The sequence below is a fragment of the Zea mays genome, chromosome 4, assembly GCF_902167145.1.
Source record: "Zea mays cultivar B73 chromosome 4, Zm-B73-REFERENCE-NAM-5.0, whole genome shotgun sequence".
Lineage (NCBI taxonomy): Eukaryota > Viridiplantae > Streptophyta > Magnoliopsida > Poales > Poaceae > Zea > Zea mays.
In genome coordinates this window covers 24,232,545-24,246,361 of record NC_050099.1, presented here as the reverse complement: position 1 = coordinate 24,246,361, position 13,817 = coordinate 24,232,545, and the positions used below count along the sequence as shown (strand labels likewise).

General features: G+C 44.0%; 1 protein-coding gene across 1 annotated transcript; it reads right to left on the bottom strand.

The window, feature by feature from the left end:
* Positions 1-8,580: 8,580 nt before the first annotated feature.
* On the bottom strand, positions 8,581-9,526 carry LOC100281026 (acyl carrier protein 2). The gene is given in 3 exon segments (NM_001153945.1): positions 8,581-8,986; positions 9,088-9,186; positions 9,368-9,526. Coding segments are annotated over 3 exon segments (426 nt in total). The 5' UTR covers positions 9,434-9,526; the 3' UTR covers positions 8,581-8,725.
* Between the last annotated feature and the right edge of the window lie 4,291 nt (positions 9,527-13,817).

Below are 13,817 nucleotides of genomic sequence, written 5' to 3'. Positions count from 1 at the left end.
GGAAAAAAATTGTGGTACTCAAGTTTGATCATTGGATCACTTGAGAGGGATTGAGTGCAATCCTTGACCGAAGGAGGTCACCACAACATGGAGTAGGCATTGGCCGAACCACGGGATAAAATCACTGTGTCTCTTATGCCACTTTTTATTGTGATTGGTTTCTCTTCTTGAGTTCTCGCTCAATCACTTGTGCTATTATTCCTAAGTTCAATACTCATTCTAAAGGAACAATCAAGTTAAGAGTTCTTGCTATAGCATCTTGGTTTAATATTACTAACATTTCTTAATCAAGTTTGGGCTATTTAGTGTTGTTATTTACAGGATCACCTATTCACACCCCTCTAGGTGCTCTCAGTCACCAGATGCATCTCTATGTTATATGCATCAAGAATTTCTTCCATAATATCTTACATAGGAAAGTGAAGTGTGAAAATAAAGAAGTCCTTGAACACTAAACATGTTTTTGCCTTCGGCTTTCAAACCACTTCGCTCCCTAGCAAACGACCTTGGTCCCATACCAGCGACCTTGTATGAAGAAATGGGACAAGAACAGCCTCATCCATCAAATATATGACAAGCTTAAGAGATTTAGTTTCATTATCAATCAACTCTAATTTAGAAACCTCAATGTACGCCAAATCCTTTTCAGGACCATCAGAGGTTGTGAAGGCAAGTTCTTCTCTAGATATCGCAAATATAATAAGAAGACAAGATTCACATAAAAGCTTTGCAATGATCATCAGAGCAGTAAGACTACTCAGGCAGAGGAAACCAGTAAATCCACAACCCATGGTCACTGTATTTATAGGAAACCTCAACCAAGACAATTGTTCACATTCCTTTCATAGCCCATGACTGTCAAACTTCATAATTATGAATTTGAAATCTTTTAGTCACATATACAACTCTAAAGATCAGGGACAATGTTATAACCTTTACTAGAAATCATGATTTCGTGGGGTTTAGACCTTTGGAGTAGGACTTCGCTTGCGAGGGCTATCATTAGGAATTTCACCATAAGTAAACACATCTCTCCATATTTTGGAGTTTACTAACAAACATTTGTTATTTTACATTGACAAGCATAATCAACTTCACATTGAAAAAAATCAATGACCACACAGAGATTGAAGTTATTCGGTCATCTTTCATTCTACGCTCGAAAACTTATGAAGAGATGATATGAAGCCTCAATACATGCAAAGTTTCACTTATGAAGAGCTTGCATGAGGGCACAAGACCAACAAAGCTTCAATAGAAAGGGTTGCATCTCCCTACATTCAAGTGAAGGTGTCAATGAATCCGCGCTTGAAGTAAAACACACCTACAAATGTTATTTATCAACAAAGACTCAGTGGATGGTAAAGACATAAACTAACCAAATTAGCCTTGTAACTTCACAGTTCAAGTGTAATTAGGACTTTTTTTAATTGTAATAAAAAGATAGGGGCCTATAAGTACCCCCGATATATATTGTTCACACACATGAAGATTTTATCCAATGGAGTTTGTTACTACCATCTCATGTCTAGGTTAGTTTGCTTGCCAATAATAGTCTTACCATGGTCAACAATGCGATGATAAAACTTTTTAGCTTTGCCAAACACAATCATATAACATTTGTGACAGTCTAAGAAAACTCAATGTTATATTCAAAGACACATAATGCGATCACTTAAAAACACAAAACTCAACACGTACGCATCATGAAAGACTCGAACAAAGGTTTGTTGGTATTAACACAATATTCAATCCTACACAAAGGTTCAACCATGAAGTTGCCCTTTCACAATAAAAGTGACATAACTTTCATGCCACCCTGCCTAGGCCTGATAGGTGGAACCTACATAGGGTTTACAAAAGTTAGAATACTTAGAGTCTTCACACCAATGACCCTCGATAATTAAAAAACAAATCAAACAACATGATCAAAAACTTTTCCAGATTCCCTCGCTCTTGTTGCAGTAGATTCTTCCATCTTGTTTTATTATCCATCGGCTACAACTAGCTCCTCTTCAAGCAGTTGTAATAAAATATATTAGGAAACAAAAAAAACAGGGAAGGCAAGAAAGTTACAAAGACCTTACCTTCTATATTTTAGCCTTGGCTCTCGACCACCGCTATTCTAGTACTAGTGAAAATATTTCTTTCCAAGCTCATTAATCTATGCAAAAAAAACTTGCTCAAAGGCTAAATATGTAGAAATTTGTATCCTTCATCTAAGAGTTGCTAATAAAGTGGATCATTAGCTTCTTTCATTAGATAGAAGAGTGTCTTAGTCGATTACATGTAGCTTAATCAATTGCCATTTGTAACACGCTTGGTAGGTCTTCATATTTATGACAAAGAATATGAAGAAAGAGTTAAAGTCACCCATCTCTCGACAAGCATCTTCGAGCTTCGCTATAAACTTGTCTTAACAATCTCTACTCAGACTTCTAAAGATGAATAGCAGAGTAAAGAAAGTAGGAACCATTTTTGTCCAACTTCTTCTCAAGATATCTATGCTCGTTTCCATGTCATTTCACTTGATTAATCTCTCCATCTTTACTTTCCAAAGACATACAAGCACTAAGTAGCAAAGTTTCTATCTTATGCCTAGTTTCTCACAAGAAATTCTTTGTTTTTTCACAACTAGTTGAGCTTTTAATGAATCCATTTCTTCCATCATCTTCCTCTCATGAAGAGTCGAAGCCTCAACACTGGCTTTGATAGACTTCCTCAACCCTCATTAAAGCAAAGTATTCTACATAAAAGAATTCCTTAAGTATAATAAAAGACCAAAGTAACATCAGTGCAAAATAAATCAACACTACCTTATATGATAACACAAAAGATGCATCAACCAACTCTAGAGTGTACTTCACAGCAAGCTTTGCCTCAGCATCAGGAATTACGAAGGCAATATCAATGCACTTGGACAACTTCAACTTCCCAGTCTTCAAAAGAACCCAAAACTTGTCCAACATAATGCTAATAATTTTAAAAACATCAAGAGGCACACCTTGACTCTAGTAAAACTCAAGGTGTCATTTATAGGCCTCAGTGTCAACTCTAGGAGGAATATCAACTAAAGCTTCACATACAATAAATAAAATTTCAAAGCTAAGCCAGCAAGAAGATTTACTAGTAGTAATGCCTTCATCGAGTCAACTAGAAACTCAAGTACTAGTGTCAACATCAATGGTAGAATCATTTAACCAGCCAACTCATGCCTCCTCGGCCTCATCATCAAACACACCAACATTGTTGTTGAAGTTAACGAAAGCAACAATGGTACCTTTACGAACATGGACTTTTCTTGGAACATCTTTGCTAACTATAGCTCTAAATTTGCTAAAAATGAGCATGCTTAGGTTTTGCAAAAACATCAATGAAGTGTCACCTTTAGTTGCTTGGACTTCAATCGGTGAAGCCATCTCCCTACCTTCTTGAGGACTCAAACCAAGTCCTCTTTGTGAAGCCATTATAGGCATTTCACCTTCTTTAAGGGAACTTTCATTCTAGCACTGACTCTCAATATTTTCAAGTACACCCAAAGACCTAGTGGACATCAAGTTTCAAATCAAATAATCAAGGGGAGTCAACATCAACGAAACACCACCACCACCAAAAGCATTTGCAATAAAACTTCCCACCACACTGCAAACAACTTATCTTAAATCCTCCTTAGATCCACTCTCATTCTTCTCGCTTGTAACAACATCAATAAGCTCATCCCTTCACTTTTTAGTCACCCTTTTCATGGGTTATCTAGTAGTACCCTCTTGTTTACGATTGCCTAGGACATACCTAGCTTTGATATTCAAGATGAAGGTGGACTCCGATCACCATAAAAATGTTTCCAATGTTAAAAACATGATTGAAGCATTTGTAATCAACTATGAGATCTCAACGATCAAATTATTTTCTTTGTTAATGAACTTTCCAACAATCTCGTAAGCCTTCACTTTCACCACTTCAAGAAACTTTGCTTTGGACTTAAATCGATGAGGCCTAGAAACTTCAAAATTATAAAATTTATATTGCTTTAAGACAACTTTCTTAAGATGAAAGAAAAAAGGCCCCCAACCATAGCAAAGGGGCCAAACTTCAGCAACCTTGTACTCTTCAACACAATCTTTACCTACATGAAGCAAAACCACAAGTAGGGAACCGCTGCCCCCACTAAAACCTAATCCCTAGCGGCCTGGGAGTGTTTTTATAGCCGTCCGAACCTGGTGCGACTGATCCAGATGGCATCGTTGAGCTAGGGCTTACTCTAGTTATTGGAAGCATACCAAATATACAAACTATATATATTGGTAGGAATAGATAGAATGACCTTAGACGCAGGGATTGCACCAAATGCATATCACCACTGCAGATCTGCATGAGCGTCCAGATCAAAAGGTCATGGCGATGCACTCATATCTTTCAGCCGCAAAGAGATTGGAGTTCATGGATGAAGGAACTCATGCGACGCCATAAGCAGATCAGAAGGTCATGGATGAAGGACATCTTGTAGCCATAGCAGATCGTTTGCACTCCTCTCTTGCGGCGCGGACGAGGATGGACCAAACGCGGCGCGCAGACGACCTCTACCTCCCAGCAACATCAAGAACAAGAAAAGAAACGTGGATAGGAGAGCGTTACTGGTGAGAAGGTGGTGGGGAGGCTTGTAGTCGGAGGTGTGCGGCGCCGCCACGTCGTCACCTCGCGCCGTTGTCTCTTCACCTCCTACGTCGCTAGCGTCGTGCCCTACGTCGTTTTGGCCAGGATCCGATCTGGAGGAGATGGTGCCAGTGTTTGTGTCGGGCTGTGGAAGGAGGAGAAAATCTGAACCGGGTCAGGTTTGCTTCTAGTTTCAGCGGCTCCAACCAAATTCCACCCGGGCCAATCTACTCCGCCCGGAAAAGACCAGGAACAGCCCAATCCGACCAATACGAACAAGGCCTTAGTCGAATCCAGCCTAAGCTCCTAGACCGACCACCTTTACGATCAGACTAGCTTAGCATATGCATCGATGAGTAGAGCAGTTGTCCCGACGCTTCCTTCCTCTTTGCGAACGTTGGTTCCGCTGCTAGACGAGGCCTAGGGCGCGCGATCGATCCAGCCTGCATGGTCCACCACCTTTATGAGGTAACTAGTTAGTTTCCCGTGCGTTGCAACAGTTTCTATTTATGCTTTAGAGTATAGTACAATACCCATACATTGCGACAACATAAATTATTCGATAAAATGTTAGTTTACAATAATTATATGAAAATGAATAACATATATTATAATCTACCTCAATATCTCATAAATTCTTACACAATACAAACTGGCAATTTCCAACTAAACCTAGGCACTTATACAACTACTTTTTGACTTTTGAAGGTACGAGTTGACAACATTTTTTAATTGCCATTGAAGTTATGAAACTATAGAACAATAAATGACTTTTGAAGGTATGAGTTGATGCAATCCGCTTGTCTATTCTCGCTCGAATCATCAGTTGCTACAACATTTCCAGTCACATCAACAGAGCCAGCAGTAAGAGCTTTTAAATACTTGCCAACCCTACCACTAGTAATTGTTGAACCAACTACATCAGTTTCTAGGTTGATATACCATGATCCCACCTTATCCTGCATCGATGCAACCATATGTTAGTACAATTGGGGAATTTTAAATGCAAACAGACTATGGTTAGTTCAAACAAGATATAAAATGCAACATTACATAATCATCATCATTTTTCTTCTCCTCCTAGAAGTATATAACATTGGATCATTGACTCAGAACTCAGAAGATATGAAAAATAGAACGATGCACTAAGGGGGTGTTTGTTTGAGATTATAATCTGGGCAGATTATAATCCCAAACAAACACCCCCAAAGTGTAATTGTAAAAGAAAAAAAACAAACCTGAACAGAATGGTTAAAAATCTAGTTAGCAGCCTCTTATGACGCTTTGGTAAACAAATATATCCTCTTGCATTTGTAAGAAAAGCCTGCGATGTAAACAGCAAACGGTGACCTGAGTTTTCATTGCCTAACATCACATCAGCTTTAACCCGTCGGATAAAAAACTGTGATTACATTGGGTTGCAGAATAGCAAACCAGCGCCCTAATGAGTTTGTTGATGGCAGTTTGCTCCTGGTAAAAGAATGAATCTTTGTGGATACCAAAACTATTTCATTATAGATTAAGAATAATTAAATAGTTGCAAAAGTAGGTATGGGCAGGTATGACACTTACGAAATATCAAGTGCCACACATAGTTGGCTACTATGGTCACATAGCAATCTGAATGAATTCCATAATTCCCACAAGTCTGCCATTTCACTTTGTAACTAAAGGAAACACGTAAACATGTGCATTATATATAAGCTAAAATACTTTCACACCATGTTCCATGCACACTCAATTGTCGAAAAAGTACAGTGTGGTTGTTGTTATTTATTTTATCAAGATCACCATCCATAGGATCGGACTTCTCCAGAGACAACCTAAGCCACAACTTGAGAAAGAAGCATATGAAAAAATAGCATCCAGATATAAGCATATCTAGAACATGGATAAAACTGACAAAATGAGGACTGGGAGATGGAGGGCAATACATTCATATTGGCCAGGCCTTGCAAAATTGATTGACAACTTTGGCATAATTGCAACAAAAACTCCTAGGGGCAGCAAGAACACATATGCATGCATGAACGTGCACCAACATTCATTTTGTTTCTTCGAAAAGGAAAATTTGATCCACTCGCTGATCTTCCTGATGACGTGGTTGCTCCATGGGTCCTTTTCCACATATGCACAAATTTTTTTCACCAGTGGTTAAAAATAAAAAATATATTAGAACAATTACCTCCACTTCTCTTATCTCGTACTCTACCTCGTGCTTAGTATACCTTGTGCTTCAGTATGCAGAACGGAACTATGCGCATAATTACGTGCTTTGCTTTTGGTCTTGATAAACAAAACTACATTGAAAGATTTGTGCTGCTGGTATGCATTCACAGGTAAAAAAATTATTTGTAACGCATCACCACGCATACTTGCAAACGCTCCTAGTCTTAGGAGCAGGCTTGACTTGAGCTGCTTGAGGAACACCACTCTCTTCCCCATGAAGCGCCCCATGAGGAGGATCAGCACCGTCCCAGGCATGATGCCCGATCTAAACAAATGAAAGGCGATTGGAATCGAATGTCCATGCAAAATAAACACGAACACCATGCAGACAACAGCTTGAATGAATGGCTTTTGCACTTGAGCTTGGTGGGCTTAGGCTTGCGGGTGCTGTGAACGCGAGGCTTGACATCGTTAGTGGGGTAGAACTTGGGTTATGTGACCACCTCGCGCGCCGCAGCCTCCTTTGCCTCGATGCCCAGATTATCCATGGTAGTCAGCCTCCACGCATGTTGCAGCAGCAGCCTGCACACCAGTCCCACGACATGGTTGCGGTGGTGTCTGCTGGATTCCCGGTGGCGGCGCTAGGGTTTTGGCGGCTTTTGTGAGGAGCGAGGGGGCGAGGTCGACAACGCGTGGTGGTGCGAGCGGTGTCGATGTTGTGGAACGCGGGAGGGGCCTGGAGCAGGGTTCCAGGGAGAAGAGCCGGGATGACGCGGCGGCAGACATCACAACGGACGGGGATGGGGGCGACAGACACGGAGACGGATGCCACGACGGGGGAGGCAGGCGGGGGCAGGAGAGCGCGGGCGGCGGCAGGCGTGGACTACGGGCGAGAATGACGTCGCGTTGCCGGATCTGGTGGGGGGAAGGGCGTGGACGGCGGGCGGGAATGGCGTTGCGCTGCCGGATCCCGGTGTGAGGGGCGTGAATGGCGTGTTCGACGGTGGGGAAGCGCGGGGAAGCGCGGTGGGGCGGTGGGAAAGGGCGGGGCACGGTGAAGCCTGCCGTGGATGTCCACAATATATACATATAGAGTAGTAGAGATTCCAATCAAAATTTGCTTCTCATATAATGTGGAGATCCTGCACAGACTGTTAATGCCGCAATAACATATTCATCATCTTAGTCATTAATTTGTATTTTGCATCTCGATAAAAAAACCTATTCAAATAAATATGTTATTTCTATATGTATATATCCACATATATACTGATTTCCTATATATCTAAAGCAATACTCTCTTAACTGTGTAAGTGTAAATGTATTGATTAAATACTCACGCGTGGCGCGAGCAATTTACCGGTGGATATGGTTGCAGCCTGGCACATCTTAAAATCACTACTATCTTAATCCAAATGTGTTGGAGTGGATCAATATAGAATCTGAACTAAACTCTAGACTAACTCACTCCAATATAGATAGGTACATAAATATTCAAACAATACCATGTGCACTAGCGCGTAACATGTTCATCAACCGTCTTCTCCTAACAAAAAACAAAGCCTTGAAACGACACAACCCGGCCCATCAGACACAGCTAAAATTCGAGGGAAATTAAAAGGAGAGCTAAGCCGATGTCCGTCACTCTGTCGTCGGTCGACGACGACGACGACGCTAGGTAGCTAGCTAGCTCGGCTGGGAAAGATGAAAACAGAACAGATGGAAACCCTTGGCAACGATCGATGACGATGGTAGGTATCATCAACTCTTCTCTTCCATCTGTGTTCATAAATATCTCTAGCTAGAGATAAAAAAAACTCAATTACAGTACAATAACGGAGCATTCACATGCACGTACGAGCGGTGATCGATGGATTGGATTTGGGTGTCGTCGCGTCGACAATCAGTCGCTGTCTCGTGGCTTCTGGTCGACGAGCTTGTCGATGAGGTCGGCGGCGTCCTGGATGGTGGCGATGCTCTGGGCATTGTCCTCCTCGACGGTGATCTTGAACTCCTCCTCCAGCGTCATGACGATCTCCACCGTGTCCAGCGAGTCGGCGCCGAGGTCCGTGAACTTGGTCTCCGCCGTCAGCCCCACGTCCGCCGCCAGCGCCAGCTGCTGCTTCACGATGTCCATCACCTTGCTCACCGTCTCCGCCTTCGCCTGCGTACGTGCGTGCGCGCATACAACAACACAGTTGGATCAGATAAAGAAAATGGGGTTCGTAATTGGGCCGGCCCTTGCACTTGCAGCAGCCACGTTACCGCGTAGACGCGAAACCGAGGGGATCGTCGTCTTAGGGAGACGAGGCCTCTTCGGGTGGTGGACATGGAGACCACAATCCGGCCTGGTACTCCGCTTCCCTGCAGGGTTCAAATTAAAACAGGTAGAGAATAAGATTCTGCAAAGAAGGCACCCCAATTACGAAGCAGCAGCAACACGAGGAATAATGTAATATGCGTCTTCGGTACAACTTGGATTCATATATGATTTCATATGCAGTGCTGTAGATATGTAAAACCAGTGAAAAATTTCAGTATTTACCTTCCAGCTCAGGGTTGGTGCCTTGCAGTAGCCGACGTTGGCAGAGATGGCGGACAAGGTGGCCATTGGAGCAGCCCTGCAAGCTGGGCAGGAACTGGAAGTGCACGGGAGAATGAGAAGCAGAGGAAACCAAAGCTAAGCTAGCTGCAAATGGAGCAGGGCAGCCGCAGCAAAGACCGGAAGGGTTTTGGATTAGATTAGATTAGAAATCCTGGGCTCCGAGGTGGCGCGATTCTGGACACCCGCTCCGGCTTTTTACATACTCCCACCGTCCTGTCTCCTGTTATCTCTGCATGTGGACCCAGGAGCGAACCTTTGGTAGCTTTCAGAAAAGTTTTTTTTTTGTTGGGCCACCACCATGAATCCACAATATGCTTCTTCGTCTTGCCCTCTCCCTGTATTCTATATCTGACCTAGGAAACACAAGTTTTGGTTTCAGTTACTAAACAATACTGGAATAGTGGGATGAGTGCTAATATTGCAAAGCGTTTAAATTCAGCTTGCTTGTTTGTCCTTTTTTTTAAAGAAAAAATAAATAGAGGTTGAGCAAGACACTAAACTCACCCGACAAAGTGTAGCTGCGGCTGGCATTCCGGCAGTCTGCAGACCACACCACTGGTCCCGTTTGGTTTGAGGTCCCTCCCTTTTAGTCCCATTTAGTTTCTAAATTGCCAAACGGTAGGACTAAAATAGGGACTAAACTTTTTTAGTCCCTAGTCTCTCAAGATTTAGCTAAAAGGGACTAAACCATATTAATTTCACATTGCCCCTCGTTTAGTTCAACTGTACTAATAGCATAAGAATGTTAAAGGCCATTTTAGTCTCCTTATAAGTCATTTAGTATATTCTTACTAATTTTAGTCCTTAGAACGAAACATGTTAGGGACTAAACTTTAGTCTCCTAACTAAACTTTAGTCCTTAGACTAAAGAAATCAAACATGGCCTAATATGAACGAGGCGGCTCAAGTGTGACAAATTTGAGTGACCATGTTTGATCCATAACAATTGTCAGTTATAAGGCATATCCTCAACAGGTGTCTTAGACAGACTCCAGCAGTTCTCCTATGTTATTTCCTATCTCACCTATTATTTTAAACTCCACTATATAAATAGTACTATCTACAGTGATTTATATGACTATAGACACGATTTGCTGGACACACCCATAGTAATCGCAAAAGCATGTTCTCACGTAGTGACAATACGTTTTCTAAGATCTTGTTAGCAGCGGAAAACTTACACCAGCTCCGGTTGGTGCAAGTGTTGCATCATGAGAGGAATAATGACCTAAGTATTGCATCGCAGTAAGTACCAGAGAATACACAATCAATACTAGTTGGAAACCAGCTATAGTACTGTAGTGTACCGTAATTAGGGGTACCTAGATTACGTCCTTAAATACTCCCTCCGTCCCAGGATATAAGGCGTAACCACTTTTTGTTCTTGTCCCACGATATAAGGCGTGCTCTCTCTATGCATACGTACATCGATGCAATGGTATAGACACAATTAAATACATTTCTTGGTCTTTGAACCAGAGGTGGTTGTGCCTTATATAGTGGGACGGAGGGAGTACACGCTTAACCTCAAAACCACCATCAGACCCATTCCCCGAGGTCAAGGTATCATAACCCGGGCTTCGCCCGAGGCCTCTCTCAACGGTCATCATAGCTCCGCTTCGCCCGAGCCTGCCCTCGGACAAGGTACGTTCTGAAAGTCGCCTAAAGGGGGGGTGAATAGGCGTAACCTGAAATTTATAACTTTAAACACACACTACAAGCCGGGGTTAGCGTTAGAATTAAATTCAAGTCTGGGAGAGAGGGGGAAAACAAATCAAATGAGAATCAAGCGAATGAACACGGTGATTTGTTTCACCGAGGTTCGGTTGCAAAGAACCTAGTCCCCGTTGAGGAGGTCACAAAGACCGGGTCTATTTCAATCCTTTCCCTCTCTCAAATGATCACTTAGACCGAGTGAGCCTTCTTCCTTAATCTCACGGGTCACTAAGACCCCGCAAGGACCACCACACACTTGGTGTCTCTTGCTTCGCTTACAAAGCACTTGAGAATAAGAATGGAAAAAGAAAAAGGCCAAGCCAAGCAACAAGAGCAACAATGAACACAAAACACCCTCTCTAATGTCCCTAATGGAATTGAGTTGATTTGGAGGCTTAGAGAGGATTCAATCTATTTGATGTGTCTTGGAGTGGAGTCTTTTGCTCTTGTATTGAATGAGATGTTTGGAATGCTTAGATTGTTATGAATGAAGTGGTTGGGGGGTATTTATAGCCCCCAACCACTTCCATAGCCGTTGGGGAGGCTGCTGGCGATGGGCGCACCGGACAGTCCGGTGCGCCACCGGACAGGCACTGTTCCTTGTCCGGTGCGCCGCCACGTCACCCAACCGTTAGGATTCGTAGCTAGTCGACCGTTGGAGACTTTGTTCTCTTGCGGCACTGGACAGTCCGGTGCCACACCAGATAGTCCGGTGCCCATCTGACTTCGCTGCTCTGACTTCTGCGCGGTACTGTGCTGCACTGTTCCTTATGTCAGAGTCGTCCGTTGGCACAGATAGTCGTTGCTCCGCTGGCTCACCGAACAGTTCGGTGGCACACCGGACAGTCCAGTGAATTATAGAGGAGCGCGCCCTGGAATTCCCGAGAGTGGCTGGTTGACATCTGTACGGTCCTGGTGCACCAGACACTGTCTGGTGGCTAACCGGACAGTCCGGTGCGCCAATCTTCAGCACACTCCAGTGCTTTTGCTCCTTTAAAATTGTGTCCCTAACTTGATTCTTTTATTGGTTTGTGTTGAACCTTATGCACCTGTAATACATGAATTCTAGACAAACTAGTTAGTCCATGCATTTGTGTTGACTATCAACCACCAAAATTAAGTATAGTAAATGGTTAACCCAATTTCCCTTTCACGTTCTTGGGAGAATCCTTGTTCCGGCCGAGGATTCTCCCGAGAACTACTGTCTCCACCTAGCCCGAGCCCATCTCGGGTAAGGAGGTCAACCCTGAGGCAGGACTGAGCCGAAGGCTGTAGGAGACAGGAGCTACCCCACACAGTGATGTAGGTGAACAGGAGCGACAGGACTGTGGTCCCGTCAAACTTTACCAACTACGATTACGCATGCGGCCACTGTTCTCGTGCCGCCTGCCAACTCCCAATGGAACACACATACGACATAAGTGCAGGATGGCCCTCGGGCGCAAACTCTGCCTCACCCGAAGTCTACCTCAGCCTCGGGACAAACTCTGCCTCGCCCGAGCCCGACCTTGGCTACTAGCTCCCCGCGAATCCCGGGAGGCCACTCCTTCAACTGTGTCTCGCACGTCTACGAATCCTAGGACAGACTCGGTCTCGGCCTTGGGCAAACTTCCGTCTCGCCTGAGCCCGGCTTCAGCCTTGATATTCGCAACGAAAAGGCGCCCGACGTCACCATAAACTGCAAAGCTGACATATTACTCAAGGGCTTTTGCCATACTCAGCACTGCATCACCCACTACGGCATGGGCAACCTCCTGTCTAGGGGGCTCTGGTACGTGACCGAGCCCTCGGCCATGGCCTCGGCTCTCAGCAAAAATCGGGCATCTCCATCGGGCATAAGTCAACAGCAAGTACAAGACCCATGCTCCAGGCCATACCATCTATAGGGGCTTGGCTTCACTCCTCACCGTATGCGGCAACTCCGGGACTCCTAGCAGCCCTCCTTGAGGCTATAAATATGGACAGTCCATGGCTTCAAGGGGGTAGGCGAACACTTCACGGTTTTCACCTCAACCACAACATTAGCACTTGCCTCAATCAACCTCAGGGACTTGGGATCCTTACCTCTCCTGATCAGCTTGTACTCCCTACTGCAAGCACTTAGGTGCAAGTAATATAAGTCTCACCCCCCTCTGTTGGAAGTAGGGGTTTCTCTCGCTCGAACTAGGATAAAATGACTTGTGTCATCTTGCATCAGTCATCTGGGTCAAGGCACACATTATTATTTCACTAGTTGGTAAGTGAAAGGGAATTAGGCTTACACCTAGTTCCTATATAATTTTGGTGGTTGAATTGCCCAACACAAGTTATTGGACTAACTAGTTTGCTCTAGTGTATAAGTTATACAGGTGCCAAAGGTTCACACTTAGCCAATAAAAAGACCAAGTATTGGGTTCAACAAAAGAGCAAAGGGACAACCGAAGGCACCTCTGGTCTGGCGCACCGGACTGTCCGGTGTGCCACCGGACAGTGTCCGGTGCACCACCGGACAGTGTCCGGTGCACCAGAGGACTTCAACTCAAACTCGTCGCCTTCGGGAATTTCTCAGAGCCGGCGCGCTATAATTCACCGGACTGTCCGGTGTACACCGGACAGTGTCCGGTGCTCCAAGAGGACGCGGCTCTGGAACTCGGCAGCCTCGGGAAAATGCAACGGCTGCTCCGCTATAATTCAC